General features: G+C 29.9%; 1 protein-coding gene and 2 long non-coding RNA genes across 5 annotated transcripts; 2 read left to right on the forward strand and 1 right to left on the reverse strand.

The window, feature by feature from the left end:
* The first annotated feature begins 110 nt into the window (after positions 1 to 110).
* Positions 111 to 10,450, forward strand: LOC141454127 (uncharacterized). Its single transcript, XR_012458451.1, has 2 exons — positions 111 to 561; positions 9,680 to 10,450. It is a non-coding gene; the product is annotated as an uncharacterized lncRNA (long non-coding RNA).
* On the reverse strand, positions 1,666 to 20,344 carry su(f) (cleavage stimulation factor subunit su(f)). 3 transcript variants are annotated; one of them, XM_074127982.1, is made up of 17 exons: positions 20,146 to 20,344; positions 19,876 to 20,067; positions 19,298 to 19,330; positions 10,666 to 10,763; positions 8,433 to 8,586; positions 7,367 to 7,600; positions 7,081 to 7,272; positions 6,755 to 6,946; positions 6,146 to 6,247; positions 5,909 to 6,053; positions 5,757 to 5,826; positions 4,915 to 5,011; positions 4,595 to 4,744; positions 3,451 to 3,539; positions 3,176 to 3,369; positions 2,471 to 2,605; positions 1,666 to 2,390 (listed from the first exon to the last, which is right to left on the reverse strand). In XM_074127982.1, exons 1-17 carry the CDS (start codon positions 20,167 to 20,169, stop codon positions 2,194 to 2,196), a joined length of 2,298 nt encoding a protein of 765 aa, XP_073984083.1. In that variant the 5' UTR covers positions 20,170 to 20,344; the 3' UTR covers positions 1,666 to 2,193. The 3 variants fall into 3 exon arrangements, with proteins under 3 accessions (XP_073984083.1, XP_073984084.1, XP_073984085.1); XM_074127983.1 differs by lacking the exon at positions 4,595 to 4,744 and having other exon boundaries at positions 20,146 to 20,339; XM_074127984.1 differs by lacking the exons at positions 19,298 to 19,330; positions 19,876 to 20,067; positions 20,146 to 20,344 and adding an exon at positions 13,703 to 13,913.
* On the forward strand, positions 14,165 to 16,870 carry LOC141454129 (uncharacterized). Its single transcript, XR_012458453.1, has 3 exons — positions 14,165 to 14,505; positions 15,671 to 16,025; positions 16,118 to 16,870. It is a non-coding gene; the product is annotated as an uncharacterized lncRNA (long non-coding RNA).
* Positions 20,345 to 20,410: the final 66 nt, after the last annotated feature.

Consider the following 20,410-nt stretch of genomic DNA (forward strand, 5'->3'; position numbering starts at 1 on the left):
AAAAAGTTATTAAACTAATGAAATATAAGTGTTTTTCGAGTACGAGAATATTGCCAATACAAATATTAATATTTTTTCAACGCAGAAAGTACGTTTTAATTATTCAAATACGCAAATATCATTGTAAGTTTATGATAGGTTATCTAATTCTAGGTTATACTGTGCTGCATTAGGATTTGTTGTTTGTTTTAATAAATAAAGAGAAAATAATTTTTTCATGAGTGATATCAGTTACTAAGATTTATCTGGGTCGACAATTGTAAGAATAAATATAATTTCCATTTTTAGTATAAGTATGCTCAATCTCTTTTGTTGAGATGAGGATTCTGTCCCATCAGGTAAGGTGACAAAGAAGGGTAATTATCTTCTTCAAAACCAAAAGAGAACGTAAAATATCCACTAATAAATAAATAATTATTAGCTGAGCAATCCAGGTAGCGAAGTGACGCTTCATTTGAAATGTCAGACAAAATTTTTCAAAGATTTACGGATTGAACATTTGAAAGCAAGTGATAGATATCTAGAACATTCGCAGTCTTTAAGCTCTTTCTACAATTAAAAGTGAGTTTTTGTTATTAATACTTCTCTAGGTATCTTGATATAATTTTTAACCCTCTGCACTCCATACTATAGAATAGTTGAAACATACTCGCTTCTCAATGAATTGTCAAAAACTTCAGAGGTGAGTGGGTGTCGCTAGCCATAGGTAGTTACTTGCTTAATTAATGATCTATAAATATAAACTTTAAATTCAATGCAAAAAAGGAAACGGGGGCTATTCCGAACAAATTTTTAGGCGCCACAGAATGGACACTAAAGAAGTGCTTGCTACCGTGACGATGAGTTTAATTTTTCAGTTATGACAGAGTTGAATATTATTTATATATCTGAGATTATTATTTGTAATAATTAGGTTTTATAATAAATATAAAGCATAGAACAAATAAAAGGTATAGAACTTAAATATATAATAACTACGAAGTTTAGAGTACTAACTTCTTGTGCCTTTTTTTTTTAAAATCTCAAAAAACTGTCCAATAATTACTTTCAGTTTGGGAATTTTCTCAGATCTTTGGAAATTTATTTTCATACTTCTCACAGTACTTAATATTAATTCTTTTTAAGGGGAGCCATCATTCGAATTATTATTGAAAAATATTTCTAATAAATGTAAGATCTTAAGTGCTTTCTAATGCTCTGACCGGTCGACAGTTTTTTTAACTTGGGGGTACAGTACGGTTCCATCGTGTTTCCTCCAACAAAATGTAAATTTAGAGCTTCCTGCGTTATTTTTATTATTTAAAGCAGTTGGCATATTGTGGATTCCAAGGCGGAAAACGCATTTTCGAATCATGCTGCTGGCACTTAGATTCTCTCTTTCCAGAAGCTTGTTACAAGTCACTATCCGGGGATAAACATAGTTGTCTGTAACGAGAGACCGCTGTCTAGAGGCCGGGAAGTGCACTGAAAAAGCTCTGGGCGCCAACTTCGATGTTGTCGCGCCTTAAAGTAAAAAAAATACAAATTATTACTTGTCATTTCTTTTTTACTTTTTCTCTACGACTGAATGGGAAGCATCCAACTTAAAAGGGGCCTCGCCTCCGTATTACACTCTGGCCAAAATAATATTCCTTTCGTTAGCAAAGACAACATAAATAAATCAGATACTTGTTAAAGTTAATTTATTTACATTGTTAAACCAATCATATTTTTTAAGTATAATCACGTAGACTACATTTATGAATTTTTATTTATTACTATTTTTTTTTTTTTTTTAAACATAAATCTGTATAACTTTGGCAAGACTCTTATATTACATTTCATATTTTGTTATTAGTCATATACGTGTAAAAAGTTTTTTCAATGAGTTGGAATATTGTAGAAATAAGAATTTCATTAAATAACAAAAAAAATTATAAAGAAACTATCTTTCTATCGTAAGAGAGAAAGAGAGAGAAAAAAACCTAAAAGTTGATTTATTAAGAACATTTCCAGTAATTAAATTCTACTGGTCCTTAATAATTTTATTTAAAAAACATGTTGGATTTCTCAAATTCATCAAAGATATACAATTACTAATTACATTTACATGAAAATAAAAAAGAAAAATAGTGTTCAGCAAAATAATTGATGAATCAACATCAATTAAAATCGATATTTACAAATTTACGAAAAGAAAATTATTTAAATAATCTATTTAACACGTTTCTGTTGCCTTAGTCGATAAATATCATTAACTGGAGGTGCCATATTCTCTTCATCATCACTGTCCTCACCTAATTTACGCCGTTTTGAAGCTGATCCTTCATCGTTGTCTACTATCCAATGAACAGATTTGGCTAAATCAAACAGCCGAGTATCACATCCATTATCACCTTGCGGTACGGGAGCTAGAAGTAATTTATAAGATTTAATGAGTACCAAAATAAAAAAAAAAAGATTATTGAACTTTATCACTAAATACACTTACGTGCATCTGGTAACTGTATTTTCGAAAAAATATCTATAAGTCTATCCACTGCGACGAATGGTCCGTGAAAACATTGTGGGGGAGGCAGTAAAGAGCATAAGTGACCAACTGCAGGAGGCATAGGAAATGCTCCACCTGAAAAAAAAAAACATGATTTTTTTCAAAGTTAGCAAAATATTACTTTGTAAAGCTAGCTTGTTTTAAAAAAAAAGATTATGCAAGTAATTTTGTGTGAGAATTCGCAATGATTTGAAGCAAAAAATTAACAGTTTTTTGATTATCTGATCTGGAAAAAAGATGACCTTAGTTTTACATATAAAGTGCCTCAATATACGTGGGTTTTTGGAATGTTATTCAAGGTTCATATAAACTTAAACAAAAAATAAAATAATTTGGAACATATTATGAACCAATTCCTCTTAATCTATTTATCACAGTTGCTACTGGTATATTAGTAGACTAACTGCAAACTCGAAATTTTAGCAGCATGTTTGTTTCAAAGTATCAGTAACTAGAGGGTAGACGGTTAAATTCCCAATAATACAGAGATTTAATTAGAGGCTTTTGCCTCTAATTTCAAAGTATTAATTTGTCCCAAGCAACTTTAAAAAGTCAAAAGCAAGCCGCGTGTTTTTCCCGCTTGATATTTTCCAACAATGTTTTCATTAATCGCTAAATTTTATGCAAAAGAATGTAATGTTTCACCTGGTACAGGATGTTCTCCAGGATAAGCATTCAGTTTTGGTTTATATGGTATCATTTGTGAAACATCCGGCCTAGGTATTAACCTTTGAGTTCCTTCGTCGTCCAAACCATCCGCTATAAAGCCCGGAACTGTAGAATGGATAGCATTTTTAATATTAGTAGTCCTAGTAGTAACTTCATTATATCCGATAGATCTATAAAAATAATATCAATATTTATTAATAATATTTTTATTAATTATTAAATGTAACATAATTTTTCATTGTCCTCCTTACTTTAATTCAGCAATAGTACAAGGATATAGATCAAGAAATCTATATCGGTCTACCAGTTGTGCAGTTTCTTTTCCTTCAAATTCTGCTATCTATACATGACAAAAGTATTAGTTTAAATTTAAGAAGGCGAAATAATCTACTTTAGATAATAAATTTTTATGAATGTTAACAAGTTTAAAAGACATACATATGAACATATTTTAAAGGATCATGCATTTATAAATAGATAACACAAAAGAAGCAACATACTAAGGCTTTAAAAGCTTGAAAAGCAACATACTAAAGCTTAAAAAAAAAAAAAGAAGTAAAAATATCAGAGTTTAAGCTTTGTTAGGAGTTAAGATTGTTACAGTTATGAGGAATATTTTTCATTTAGCATTCTCTTTTAGGCTTTAAAAATTATAATTACGAAAACCTCTTAAGTCTATTGTCGATTTTAAATGTGACCAGCTTTTTGTTAAATGAAATCTTTTGACAAGACCACTTTTAACCGATTCCATTTTAGACGGTTATGTTAAAAGGTGCTCGGAGCTCGACATACTCAATGTGAAAAGAGAGTTTACTTACATATCGTGGACCAAATTCTGCTTCTGATTTTCATAGAAGGATTAGAATGCCAACATATATGTAAAACGGATAAAAAAAATACTCTATTTTTCTTCAAATAATGTATAGTATTTTGCTCTTTAAGGAATAAAATTAGGTGCTAAGTGAGTGGTTGGCCAACACCCAAGTCACACGGGAATTAACTAAAAGAGTTTCCTTTTCTACCTTTCCGTCTATTGGCACCTTCTTGAGTCACACTAGTGCTTTCTACCCAACGGATTTAAATGAAAAGAGCCTAAGTCAGAAAAAGAGCAGACAATAGAACAGAACATTAGAAATTTTCAACTCGAGCATTAATGTAAATTTCGTTTATTTTAGGCGAAAAGGTTTGCAAAAAACAAAACTAACTCTCCTACTGTGAAACTTGGAGAGTTTCAACTCGGGGCCTATTAATCTGATTGTGGATATCTGATGAGATCTCTATTATCTCCATTATTTTTCGATTGACAACCACACCATTCCCAGCCTAACGTGGTCACGTTTAAAATCGTTTCGAAAATATAAAAAATCCGTAATAATAAAACACAAAAATTGAAACCTGTTCAAGCAATTCATTAGCAGAGCTTTCTATTAGGCGATTTTGTAGGATTGAGATTGAAGGATTTAGGGAACATGAATTATGGGTAGGTGAAGCTCCTCCCAAAATATTACCATCTTTTTTTTGTAACATGCTGTTTTCACATCTGATCTGTAACATGCATTATTTTACTAAAAAGCAATAGTTACTATATAAAATAAAAAAAACAGGAAGCGAGGGAAAAAATGCAAGAAAGTGCTAACATGCACACTTTATTTCTAAAACTACTTTAGCCAATATATTTTTGTTTTTCTTGAAATTCGTATTTTAATAAAACATACCTTGCTTAAGACAGCACTTCTCCTTTTTTCTACTTTAACAATACTTGCTAAGTCGCCTATATTACATTCAAATTCTAAAAATCTATTCCATATTTCTCTGCAAAATAAATAATGTGAAGTTCAAATGTCTTATTTAAAAAATTACAAATTTGAAAGGTTTAAATAAATTTTTGCAAACGATTGAGAGAATAAATATCTGAAGTGAACGCACGATTTCTCTAATTCAATTTTCAATAGTTACATTTAGTACATTTTTTCATTCACCTAATTTAAAAAAATTTATTTAAACCTTTCAAGCATCTATTTCGAGAATGCAACCGTTGCAAACGTTCTCATAAGGATGACGGTAATATAACGTGCAGGGTGGAAATTCAAGAAAGATGACGCCGAAAATCGGTGAATTGAAAGAAAATATTTTCATATTTTCTCTCCAGGTTCGTACAAATATTTAGACGCTGTAGTTTTAAAAATTTAAAGCCAGAACTGCAGTTGGCAACGTTTGTTTTTACACTAACACTAACAAATACGTTTTCTCATTTACTCTAAAAGTGTTTTCTTATCAAGCTCGGAAGCAGAGACATCCTGAAGCTCCACATAAGCGTTTCTAATTTTACCTAGGATATATTTTAGTGAATAATATTTGTGTCGGAAGCGACGGTAGTTTCAAAACGGAATTACAAATTGAAATCACTGAGAATGTTTCTTTTTTACACATGGAATAAGTTTATTTCGGGAATAAGATTCTTCTTAATTATTTCTTTAAAATAATTAGAGCATGTTATTAAGTTTATCATTTTTTGAATAAAAAAATAAATAAAGTTGTTTAACATTATTTTACTTACACAGATTTTTCAGGTTCTAAACTTCCTGAAGTTAAAACTCTTTCGAACAGTACTCGAGTATTGTTATCTTCTGAAAAGAGAAAAATAATTCTAAATATAATCAAAAACTTATATAATACTTCCATTATAATTAAAAATAAAAATATTTGTACCATTTAAATGTGACAAATAATCTATGTAACATAACACATATTGAGGATTACTCGCGAATTTCTTCAAACCTAATTCAAATATTCTGAATGCTATATTTTTATCTTTACTGCAATAATATTCCATTAAAGCGGCAGCTACAAAAACCTATTAAATTCAGAAAATAGTAGTTAAATATTATAATATAGTAGGGAATCGAACCCAGTACAGCAATGCATATTAGCTTTGCAGAAATATACCTGATATTTCGAACGAATATCTTCTCGTGCTTTTTTAAAAACATTTCTTGCAGATTTAATTCCTTCAGCTCTTCTTGCAAACTTCATATACTGAACATAGGTCTGAAAGTTAAAATTATTTGTATATTATGTTCTTAAATGAATTGTTATTTGTTTAGTACGTGGAATTTAAATATATTAACTTGTGATAAGTATAAAAAAACATAGTTTTAGACAAAAAACATATTAAGGAGAGATCCATCTCTTTTTTCTTTTTTTTTTAAAAAATCAAAAACTTAGCTATTAATGCGTTTTAGTTTTTGTTTAGGAAAGCTACTGTTTCCATAATCAAGATACAGTTTTCACTAAATAACTCTAAAACCAATTTTTTTTTCAAAAGAAAGTCAGAAAAGGTTACAAACTGTGACTTTTAATAGCTTATTCTACTTTCGAGAGGTCCTTCTCCTCTTAGGAGCTAATAGTATTTCTTGTCCTGCCCTATCAAACTGCTTTGGTTACGTTTTTTTAAGATGGGTACATTTTTAATCAGATTAAAGAAAAATTATTTCTCCCTAATATTTTATTCGTTACAACAAGTTATGTTTACTTGTTCTTTTCATAAATACTTACAAGCGTAGGATCAATATCTGGTATTTCTAGAAAACGTTGATAAATCTGGTGGACTTTATCATATTTTAATCTTCCTTCTTCAAAATCAGCATAAGCAAAATGAAGAAGCATATTATGACGCAGTATTGAGCTTGTAGCACGCTCAAACATATTACCAGCTTCATCGTTAAATAATTTAGCTGAGGTTACATCCTGAAATTGGTAAACATTTCATTTATTACTTACTGAACCTACGGTTCGTAACATCTTAATGAATTAAATCACCTAGGAAAAAACAGATCATTCAATCAAAAAGGATAATAATTAAAGATATAAACTTTACTTACCCCTTTTTCTGTAAGCACTTTAGAACTATAGTCCAAAAACTGGGCTGCTTCATACCAAATATCGGCATGGTGTCCTAAACAAAGCAAACATTGTTCAAATGCGAACATAACTCTTCTGGTTACTAAGGCAGTATCCTCACTCCGCAGCGGATTGCTTTTTTCCCAAGCAATGTATTTTTTCCACAATTCTACCTAAATTAACAAGATTATTTTAACATCAACTAAAGATATTAAATGATTCGCTAGTTAGATATTTACTATACCAATAGTAACTCTAAATAATTACTTGTTTAATTTCTTCTAAACTACCAGTTGGAGGAACCGATGGAATACTTCTACTTAATCCCCTAGTAATTGCTTCAAATTCTTTTGCTACTCTCCTTGCGTTCATATAATCCCTACTTCTTTCCATGGCCATCTTTTCAGCGATTATTGGATTTATTCCTTGTTCGTAAGACATATAATCTTTCCATAAATTTTCTATTTTTAACATTGGATTAACTACACCTCGCTGATATACCTATGTTAAAACAAATATAGAATTTCTTAGTATTTCTAAGGAAGCTATTCAAATAAAAAAAAAAAATCCTATTCTAGGCTTAAAAATCAAAATGTTGCAGAGGAAATAATGGTTTTTAGTTTTTTTTCTTAGGTGCTGAATGCAAAAATGACGAAGTCGTTGAAATCACTCTATTAAAGCGGTATTAGGGTTGGTTAACCAGAGATGAAAGAATTGTAGAGCAAAGCCAATGAAAACACTAATTCACTATGAACATAAAAAAGATGTTCTATTTGATTTTGAAGAATGAGCAGGTCAATGCATGTCTCCCATAGTCAAAATCTCTTCTCCATGGTCTTTAACATCTTGGTGTAATCATTGGTAGCACTCAGTTCACTAAGAGTAGGGCACAAGTGATTTATTTGAATAAAAAGATATTGAATCTTGATTCCCACATTACGCCCTTTCTCATATTAGTGAGTATACCACTTATTAATTGACCATAATTGTGTTAATGACAATATATTCTAATGTGAGACTGCGAAGATCAAATACATCAACTTTTTTATGCATATAAATTTATTTTTATGCAATATTCACAGTGAATTCTTTTTCAATGGTTCTGTAACCAAAACTACAATTTTTCAATCAATGACTAATAAAACCCCAGTAATAGAATAATATCGCTTATTTTTAATGCAATTATTATTACTTTTTCTATTCTTTATATTGATGGAGTGACCTACAGCTCAAAAAGTTACTAATGTAATTTTAGTATCAGCACCCTTTAAAAAAAATAATAATTTATTTCTTGCAATTAATGCACAATTTTTGTAAAAATTAAAAACCAAACCTTTCGAACAGCCGTAATTTTTTGGTTTTCAGCGTACGAACCAACTGCTTCCACACCCTTTAAAAATATAACATAATCGTTCCAAATACTGTAAGACTGAATGTCCATTCCAATTTTTTCTAAAGCGAAATCATATGCCTGCGCCATTTTCTCTCTGGAAAAAAAATGAAATTTGATGTTTAAAACCAGCCAGTGAAAATAATTTTCGTACTAAGGTATATTTTATCAAGAGAAAATGGTAACTGTTGAAAGATATGTGAGAGACAGAGAGATGTATATCTCCTTACATCGCTATAGAAAGAGACATGAAAGAGATTTGAAACAAAAGATAATAGTGTTATGAATCGATGCCAGACGAATAAAGAGTCATGTTTCTTCTTTTTAAATCTTGCAGTTCTCAAGAGTGCAAGATAATACTGACCTTTAAAGTCCTCCAAAGCTGTATCTGTAATTAACTTGGCTTTTGTTTCCAAAGAAAGAAGGCTATTAAATTGATTAGGAAGATAAGAATATGAAATGCGAATGAAAACCTCAACTTTCAAAATACATATATATATATCGCAATCTCACTGCCCTTGGGCCTATACGTATACTTTATAGACTTTTTACAAGGGCCAGGAATTTACCTACCAGTTGTTTTTACGATTTGATTTTCTCTGGCATCAAAATAAATTGGAAATCTCTTGTCGCAACCTACTGCAAAGAAGTTACAATATGTAAGGTCGTTCTTACTTTACCAAAACAAAATTTCTTAAGATAATTAAGAAACCCTATCCTTTGGAAGAGCTTCCTGAATTTAGTAGGTCTTGTCGTCTCTGGCTTCTAACTGAGGTTTGAGGATGTCCTCAGTTTTAGTTTTGCACAATTTAGGCATTAGCTCTTGCCATGTTTGATTCCTGGATTTTTCCATTACTACAGTAAGCTTAGTATAAGAGTTCTTCAATGTAGCCCTTGGTTACACCTTTGACAGATCATTTCCATTTAGCGAAGAAAGTAGGACGGAAATTGAAAATCCCAGGTTCTTTAAACTAGATATGAAGAAAATATATTATATAAATTGCATGGAAGTTGTATAAGAAAGTTGAAAATCTGAATTCCATGTACCCATCTATTTGCAAGAATCGGCACAAGAAAAGGTATTTAGTTTACAGTTGGTATACAATAGTTATGATTTATTTCTTTTCAATTTACTATAATCAATTTTCTGGAACGAACCTACTGATTACCTGTTTTGTAATTTTGTGCAGGTACTGAAGGCTGGCGAACGAATTCACCGGTGACGGGGAATCATAGGACGGCAAAATTAGCTCCTGAGCATAAATAGCTTTCCAAAATAGTTTATGTTTAGAAATTGTTTCAATTGATAGTAATAAATATTTTTAAAAATATTTATTTTTTTATTTACTTATATTACATTGATTAATTGAAATCTACAGTAAGCGTTTTCAACAGTACAAAGCTCTATAAGAATGCAACATCAACATAATGAATAAATATGTCTGTAGCTGCAGTTAATTGCTGTGAGTGCAAATGGCTGTGACGATGTTGGCTAAAAGGTCTGAATCATACACCTGCTTTATTTTTGTGACAATTACAACATATTAATGATACAAGTCATATCCGACAAATCAAGACGGTGTTTCATACATGGCACATGGCATTACAGTATACAAATAATTAAACAGAGACCGATGAATGGAGATTTATTTCTGGCCAATTACTAACCTGGTATAGGATTGGCCATTAACTTTTTCGTTCAACTTGAACTTGCTATACCGGGAGACCTCTTAAACAAAGGAAGTGCAAGAATTAGAAGGTACCAGATATTCTACATAGCTGCAAAGATGAGAACTTTCTTACTTTCAGAGCTTTAGCTTATCACTGACCATACAAGTAAAGAAGCCTGGAGAAGTGATTTCTAAGAGGCCAACCGCTTATAATATAATCGATAAAAATTATTATTATTTACAGTACTTAAATATAATTTAATATCAATAAATTGTACAACTGATCAAAGATATTATTTTACCTTTTCTATTGTCTGCTTCAGTGCGAAACAATGAAACTTCGAAAGGTGTAAATAATTTAATTGTAAAGATTGTAAAAATAACTAAATTTCTTTCTTGATGTTAACAAACATAAAGAACTTAACAGTTACTTATCCAATACAAAATTACGTTTAATTTAAACGTTTTATAAAGCATATTCTCGAATAATTGTAGTTATCACTTACTTAAAAGTTGAAAGTGCAGCTTTTGTTTCTTTCACGTAAGCAAGATAAAGTTTCCACAGCTTAATGTTAAGTACTTTAATAAGGCATCTTTGAAAAAGCTGAAATATAAAGGAAAAACAAAAACTATTACTTTGCATAATGTTTATTTTAAAAAACATCATACATTCATTTTTATAAGCACATAATTATACATTGAATTGGTTTAGATGGTGGCCCAGTTGATCTAAAAATAGCAATAATTACAATTATTTCAAAGCAGAGTAAGAAGCTTAAAAAATAATATAAAAAGAAATACCCCTAAAATGAAACAAAACCAAAACAATTTAGGTATTTAAAGTAAAACTACTACACCAAAAAGTAAGTTATTCAAATTATAAAATAGTAATTCATTCATTTCAGCAATAAATATTCATGCAGCTGTACAAATGAGTCAGCACTTTCTTCTTACATTCAGAAAATCGAAACACTTACGTCAATAAGTCGTTTTCCAATATTGACTAGGGTATCAATAGACATATTAAGCTTATTAAATTAGGACTTAAAATTTGCAGTAATGGCACACTTCTAAGATATAATACTGTTACTAACATTTCTTTTGTATAAAATATTGAAAACAGTAGAACTATTGTGACCCGAAAAAGTTCTTCAAGCATTGAGTAGAAAACAAAAAAATCCGAACTAAGATAGTTGCAAATCAACTCGGAAACATTCCAAGACAATATGCTTTCTGCTATTCCAGAAAGATTTAAAAGTTTACACTAAGCAATTCTAAAGAGAGGATAACTCGTCAACCACTAGTTAGTTTTTATATATTACAAGAAATGACAATTAAATGCGACTCAATAGTTTAAAAAAAAACTATAAATTTTAAGCTGGAAGATGGGGTAAAATGATAAAAATGTGTTTGGTTACGCAATGCTAACAACGTTGATTTTATCCATCATTGCACGATAGTCTTATTCTTTTTGGTTTCTGACATTAATCCAAGAAGTAGAGATATGACTTCCACTCACAAAGATTCTGTAGTCCACCTAACTTGTTCTATAATAGTTCACTAAGTGAACTAGAATTGTGAACGAGAGAATCTTTAGAAGTAATAATCAATTCTGTACATCTAACTAAAAAAAAACTTCTGATAATGAATGAAACTATAAACCCCGCCAGGAACTTGGAAAACTTACGTGCAAATCAACTAGGAAAATGATGGGATATAAATAGTTCTTCTTAACGACCGTGTCCCTTGATTTATATTTTAGTTATTAAGAAGTAACGCCAGTACTTCAAACAACTAATCGGAGACTTCCATATTTCCTATAGAAATCAGCAAAAGAAAAACAATAAAAATAGTAATTGCCGATCAAGTAATGTTATTTGATGCAGAATGAGAAATTCAGATTAATATAGGTAAAACCACATTCGTTCAGCCTTCTGATACGGCCCATTTGTTCAACTAGACTCCACGATGAAAGAAAGGTTTGGAATCATGTTCTTAAATCAATTTAAAAGCTGCCTCAACAGGCAACTGTATTAAAACTAGTTTGTACTTTTTGTGATTAATCCAATATATTCACTCACACATTACCAAAGAACACAGGAACAAAAAGAATAAATTCGAATCTACTACAAATGTTTTAAAAACGAAGTGCCAACGGATGAAGTTAACTTTCTCTCCTTTAAGAACGCAAGAGACTTTACTTTAAATAAGAAATTTAGAGGAGTTTAGTGAAGTGATATATAATCAAACTTTCGAATTTTTTGTTTTTTATTGATGCTTTGTTAAGTTTGAACTATGTGTACTATCTAATAAAGTAAGTTTCTGGTAATTTAGATTCGGGGCTATGAAAGCTCAGCTTTTTGTTTTATATAAAAAGAAATTTTTAAATTAATCATACATGTTAAACAAAAAACTTGCATATCTAGAAATGATTTTTCAATAATGCTAACAGTAACTTGCATTATTAAATATTCAGAAAAATAAACATATGATACTAAGACAATTACCATGGTAACTTTGAATCCCAAATTTATGGGAAAATCTAAAGGATATGTGTAGAAACCTCGTAATAAGTACACGACAAAAATAATCATAAAGTACAAATGCCCATAGATGTCGATGTGCTAAAACCATTGCAAGAAACCTGTTCTTTAAAGACTTACTTCAGTAAAGGGATAAACCCGTTATGATCAACTCGCTTAGTGTTCGAAAAAAAAATGATAGAAGAATAGTGTCACGAACTGTGTAGCTGATAGAGGAAAAGATTGTGTGAAATATTTCTCGATGAACTTGTGATATTTTTTAGTTTATATAAGGATGGCATATCACAAAATGCCCGAAAGAATGTTTTGCTATTATATTTGTTAAGAGTATAACGTAAAAGACGCTGACTCCAGTACAAGGAAGGAGATTAGCTTAGGCTAGTGGCGTCACCAGTCTTCTATTCTAAATGAAATTCTATAAGTTAGGCTTAACTTTAAGTGGAGTATCATCAAAGAGATTTACTGCTTTGTTGCACATTTCATGTTCAGGATAGAACCTTTTTCCAACATCTAAAATGAATTTTATTCTTTCATAGAGGTGTAAGTCACATATAGATCTATTGAACGGTATGGTATTAGTTAGTGCCCTATCTGACCCACTAATCACCAAGGCTAAAAAAAAGCGACTCCTACGCTAGGCATTAGTTATTTTAAAAAAAGTCTTATTCAACAGAAATGTGTAACAAAAAAAAAAAATCTGCACTTCAATTTCAGTTGTTTTGGAGCGACTGTAAAAGCCAAAAGCAACGTAGCTAAAAACTTTTGGCCCACGAATAGACAAAAATCGATGGGCAAAAAAAAAAGGAGTTTCAAATGGACGCCTAAAATAGCTAGCCGAGAGGAAGAGGTAAATGGACTATCAGTAGGAAATTTGAAATGAAGGACAGACTTGGAAGCTCTTTCTACAACAACCTGAGACAAAGAATGAAAAATATTTATAAACAAAACATTGAATTTAACTGACAAAAAACCATTATTTATAAAATTTAAATGTGATTACCTAAAATGTAATTATGCAAAAAAGTTAAGAGATAATAAATTGATCTTTTTTCTTTTAGGGTTCATCGAAATTGTCACTCCAATCCGTTTTCGGCACCACTAAGTATCCGAAGAGTATTCACCCAATTTAGACAACATTATCCACTGGCGGTCAGTGAGCTACAGGGGATTCGAGAGTCTAAGATAGACTGGTGGAATCGAACGCGGGATCTCCACTGAGAGTGTAGTGCACTGAACTATTGACTTTTGATAAACATTCCAGGTTTAAAGTACACTGTCAATCATAATTATTATTCAGTTATTCGTGAATGTTGGCAACAAATATATTTTCTTGATAGTTTAAAGCAAGAAAAATAATCTAATTTATTTCATTTCCAATACAAGTTTAAGCTAAAATAATCTTATTAAACATTACCGGTAGTAAAAGAGAATAATAAAGTAGGTAAGAAAATAAAACATATTTTAAGCCATATTTAAATAGAATAATCATTGAAAACATTTGATTAGTGGATATTGATCGCATACTTACCAAAATAATTTAGACAACATAAATTTCTACTTAATATTAATTCTAAAATACTCCAATGGACCGGTAATTATGCATCTTACCATCTTATACATGTATATATAAATACATACAAACATACCACTTCATTTTGAAGAATCATACTGGAAAAAAAAGTACGTTATATGGAATCGAATTGTGTGTTTGCCAACAAGGTTTTTATAAGGAGTAGGCAACTTTGGAAAGAAATAAAATGGATTAGATGAAATTGAGAAAAAAGAAAAAACGTTTTTCTTTTTGTATCCTTTATTGCGTTTTTTTTTTTAGAGGGAACATCTTTAAGGATTTTACGATCACTTAGCAAACATCAACAGAATACTATCTATAAATAACGAACGGCAAATAAACAAAATTGTGTAAAAAGAAAATACACATTAAGTATAATTTGCAAAGTTTTCTATCATAGAGAAAAAAAATCTAAAATTTATCCACTGAAATATTTATAATTATGGTTATTAATTTTATTTTATGGGTTAAATTTAATGAAAATAATAAAGCTTTAAAATAATTAAATAATAGTAAAAATATAGAGCGAACAAAATAAATTGAAAACAATTTAGATTGACTGAAACAATTTTATTAAGTTTTCTTACATTAAAGTTCCAAGGCAAAGAAATTAAAGAAAGATTTAAATATTTTGATAGGAACATAATCTAAAAAACAAAAATAACTGAAAACGTTTTTTAATTTTATACGTGTATTTATTTATGCAACTAAATAAAGAAATCAAAACTTAAATTTATAAAAATAGAAGATTCTATAAATAACATGAGAAAGGTATAAAAACAAAGTTCTTAATTTGTTCATAGTTTTAATAACATTTATACAATCATATTATAAAAAAAATAAAACAATTTTTGATGGGGAATAGGAAAATAAGAGGAATTGAATTTTATTTACAAATCTTAGATTTGCAAAGAGAAAACACTTCATTATTATTTGCAAAATATAAGCAAACATAGAAGTTTAAATAAACTAATCTTTTCAAGTATAACAATTTGACATGATCGCAATTCTTTTCTTACTAAGAGAAATTAAAAAAAAAAAAAATATTGTAGTAAAGGTACAAACCAACAATTGTGATGAATAAGATGAAACCATCTTCTCAAATTGACTAGAAATTATTAGAAATCAAAAAATGGGTGCGACACCAATTACTTCAGAACTCTTGAAAAACCTTAATTAATCCGATTAAGAAAATGAGATATAATTATTTAGATTAGAAGCTTTAATTCAATTTTGAGGATATCACATCACATTGTAAACATTTTTTTCAGAGGTTGATAAGAATAGATTTGCCAATAAGAAATTTTTTTTTATGAATTACTTCGTACCCAACCATTTAATTCAGACATTAAAAAGAACTCAGAATGAAGACAACTTTTCCTTAATTCATCATCACAGGTTGGAACAGTCTTAGTCCAGAATCCATCATGTTAAATTAATAACTTATGAAAGTCCTCCACGCCCTAAAAAGTCGTTTGCCAACACACGATTTGACTGGAGGAAACGGGACAAAGCTAAGTCAGTCCAAAGTATTCTCATAAATTCTGAAGATGGTTAATAAGTTTAAATTTACCTTTCAAATAAATAAATTCCGACTTGTGGGCGCTATTCAATCATTAAATTTAAATAAAACTTTCAAATACATATAAATATTGACAAATTATGAGGAATCAAAATGGTTTTTATTGTAAAAGAAGATGGAAACTGCAGATGAAACCATTCGAGATGTAATAAACACGTTAGAATGAGCAAGGTAACTTCTTAATCCTTAACTTAAGCTTCCAACTTCAAACATAAATTTTGTGCCTCCTTTTCTTTAACTGAACGGTTAATTATGTTTAACAGAGCTTACTCTGAACCTGGCAATAGTTTATCGCATGTAAAATCAATAAAAGAAAAAAAAATCGTTTTATTGAAGAAATGGAACAAGATGAAAAAACAATATGCCTGGAAAAAGCTACGAGAAAACAGCAATCAAATCAAGAGATACAGTTCGTAATCGAATCTTCACAAAACGTGTGAAAAAATAAAACTTAGAACTTATGGTTGCGTTCGTTTTGCAGGACTACATTAGTGAATTCAACTGCCCTAGCTTGTTTTTGCCATTATGTTCAGCTTTTCGATGTGTTTTTGGATCTTCAGCTGTTGATGAATCATCAGGGTTTGTGCAGAGAAATCTAATTTACTCTTAAAAACTTTGTATCATATTGGCGTCACATTCTATCGGACTCGAGTGGGCCAGAAGTTTTATAAAGTCAAAATTCTCTCTAAATAATAATAATAATAAATTAAATTAAATAAAAATTAAATCTCTGTGGAGGGTTTTCAAATAGTAAGCAAGCTGAGACAGACGAAATTAGGAATGTAAATTTCTTCTCGATATACACTCATGTTTGCTTTCAAAAAACCGGCTTTAACAATAATCATGCGCTCGTTTAACCACACTCGTACAATATAAATCTTTTGGAAATCTTCGATTCTTTTGTTTAGTAAGAGAAATATTTTGTTGAAACTACATCTTATATATTCTCATACATTATTTTTTTTTTTCTTACAAAAAGCTGTTTGCAATCGTTAGTCACTACTGCAAAGAAACCCTTAAAAAAATGTCACCGAAATTTAGTAATTGTTAACAGTAACAAACATTTCATTCATTTATTTCCAATCTCACCTCTATTATTGGGTGAGAAAGCTACAAAATGTGCAACTGTTTGGAGAATGCATCCATGATTAAATTATTTCTTGTATAAATGCAATATTTTAGGCTACAATTAGTTAACCAGGTAAAGCGTTTGTTCAACAGCACAAAATAAACATACGTAACTGGCCCATGCCATATTCCCACAGAATTTAATACAAAAATATTTTTAAAAAAATTAGAGAAACGGTACTTTTTCAACCTTCAACAAGAACTTGTTAAGGTATGAAAAGTTTTTAATAATCGTTACCAACTGAGCTCAGTTGGAATTAATAATTTGGAAAAGTTGAAACCAGCTTATTTTTGAATTACTAAGTCGAATAATTTATGTATTTCTCAAATTGATAAATTGGCAAGCACAAGCATGATTTTAAGAAAATAGAATTTTAAAATGGCATTCATGTCATTCCATTCCATTTAGAAAGATAGATTAGACAAACAAACACGCTTAAAATTTTAAATTAGAATCCATGAAACAACCCTGTATCTGGAAGTGTACCCAGACGTTCCAGCGAACATCATAGTCAGTCAACACTGACACCCCAGACCTCTCCAGCGATACCATTAGCACGAAGATTCAGTTGAAATGAGTAAATAATTGAATTTAGTATACCCTCATACAAACTCTCGCTTATCATACATTCAACGAATTGAAAAACGTCTTCCCAAGTATAACTGCTAACTCTAGGGAGTTGCTATTGATATTTTAGATAGCAGTACCTTTGTTTTGCAACACTTATTTTATAAGCCCTGAAACTAGTTTTTTCCTTTATGAAAGAGCTATTATTGAAGAATAAAAATTTAAAATACCAAGGAGGTTCTTAGAATAAACCATAAAAGAAAAATCTGTATCTTATCAACGTACATTTTGCGATTACAGTTTTTGTACTGCCTGCGCTTATTCTTGATAAGTCAATCACAAAGAATCTTTTCATTCAGAATTCGTTTCAAAAGCCAATCAACGTTAACAACTTAAATATTTGCTGAAAATTGCATGTGAATAGCTTAATACCTTAAAACCAAAAACGCAGTTACACGCAAACTGCTAGAATCTTAAGCTGGCCGATTTAATTAGGTACAGATTAAATGTTAAATTCATGGAGATAGGTTAACGCGTTGACAATTTGAAACAGTTGCAACTCTTCACCATAGTAGGTGTAACAAGAGGATGGTGCATAGTGTCTTCTTAGATCTTTCTAACCCCTTCATTCTGCCAAGTTTCATCAAAATCCGGTTAAGATTTAGTTATTTAGTAACAATAGTTTTACAGAGGGCTTACATACATGGAGATCATCTAGAATCCTCAAAGGCACATCTACATGAAATTCCAAATCGAATGAAGACACCTCATTCATGAAAATCGGTTCACGCGTTAGACGCTATGTTATTTTTATAACGTAATAACTGAAAGTGACGTTTTTTCCAATTTTGGCAACGTTAATCTCAAAATATGTTAAGTCGGCATAGTAAAAAAGTGTATATACTTATAAATTTTTTTAAAAAAACTTATAAACGAGGCTATTTCATATATTTTAAAGAAAATTTGGGAATTTTTATTTTTCAAGAGAAAAAAATTATCAAAGCTTGGTATATTTCAAAATTACACTTTTTCTAACAGTTCTTGACGATCAACCCTTGTACAACTGTCCAACCAAACATTTTTAAATATACTTTTGAAGTTTAATTTATTTTTCAATATGAGATTCGATTCTTAACCAATAAAAAAAAAGGAAGCCAATTATATAATAATTAAACAATAGGTAATAAATAAAATAATAAAACAAAAACCAACACGAAACAAAGAACATTAATTTTCCATTTAATATTCTAGTTAAAAAAAAATTAGTCGAGGTAAACTTGTGCCTATGTTTTCAGGTTACGACGATGATTTCGAAATTCTATTATAGCTATGCTATTTTCTCACGTGAAATTCAGAAAAAAAAAATCTCAATAATTTGTAATAGCCTTAAATGAAATTGAAACACACATTTTCGTGCTTATGACTATTTTCGTGTATATAATAAAAGGAAAAGAATTATTAATGGTTTCTCAACCCAGAAAGGAGTCTTATTCAACCACTTTTGTATAGTCGGGAATTAATCACCTTTTCTTAGACCACATAACATTGGAACTTTATTTTGTTGGCATTTATGTTAAATATTAAACTACGTATTTAATTTGAAGAGAAAAATACAAAATGGTTGCATAAAACTGCCTCCCAAGTTTCAATGACACTTGTGAAATAAAAATTCCTGCTTTTGCAAGAAACTATACTTATATTTCAAAATGAATATCCAACATAATACTGTATACACAACATCACATACCTTTTCAACCCGTTCAAAATTTCTTCCTTTCATCTGAAACATTGAAAATGTCTATAGTTATTGTTTCCACAGTTTACAATTTTTTAAGAAAATGTCTAGAGCTAATGTAGTTTTGTTATACATAAAAATTTCAGCTACTTTCTAACAATTTTGATGATTTACTAATGGTTTGGGAAATTTTCAATAGAGAATGCGATAATTTGATTTGAAGCTAATGAAAATCAAAATTAACATTTGGGACATTCAATTAAATGAAGAGTAGAACTTCATTTCCCTTTTTAGAATAAATAATTTAACCGGTGCTATGTGATATGCTCCCCTTTTAGTAACAAAAAAATACCTAATTAGGACTGGATTACTTTAAGTTCGGCAAAACAATTTGGTATAAAAAATAAAACCAAAGGAAGTTTTTATATTACATGAATATAAATATTTTTAAGAAGCTTTCCCTAAAATTACTGGATCATGTTTTTAAAGTATAATTTACATTCAAAATCACACTCACTTCTGAAGAATGACTCAAACTTTAATACATACTAAAAATAAAGAGGAAAGAAGAAATAAATTATTCAGCATACCTCTTGTTCAATATAAATTTTCCAATATCTTCCTGTTGTCGGGAACGTGGCTACAAGCCTTTCGAAAAATGGTCTTACATCATTAATCCACCTATTTTGAGCCTCCCTAATAAGTACACCCCAAGCTTCGATATCCCATTTATTTTCATCAATAGTTTGTTGAGCTTTCATCAACTTCTCACTTCCCCAATCCTGGAATTATCACAAATAATTTCACTTTCTAACCTAAAGCTATTTTTTTTAAAAAAAGTCTGCATTAACTTTACTTACAATTTCCTGTACCTCCTCTGACATTCTATAAAATAATTCCAATAATCAGTAATAAAAAAAAAGAAACTAAAGTCTATTTTAATGATGCTAAGGATGATGCTTACTCGGCTTATACACAACCCACAAACATCACCCTCAGAACGACTGCAACCTAAACTCTACTGATCTGTGATTTGATCGAATATTCTGACCAACTAATCGAAATATGTCGAACAATAACAATAGACAATCAACTTATGTTATCAATTTAGTTGATTAAATAGTT

Source organism: Rhodnius prolixus, unplaced genomic scaffold (assembly GCF_049639745.1).
Source record: "Rhodnius prolixus isolate KJV_2025 unplaced genomic scaffold, Rpr scaffold_9, whole genome shotgun sequence".
Taxonomy (NCBI): domain Eukaryota; kingdom Metazoa; phylum Arthropoda; class Insecta; order Hemiptera; family Reduviidae; genus Rhodnius; species Rhodnius prolixus.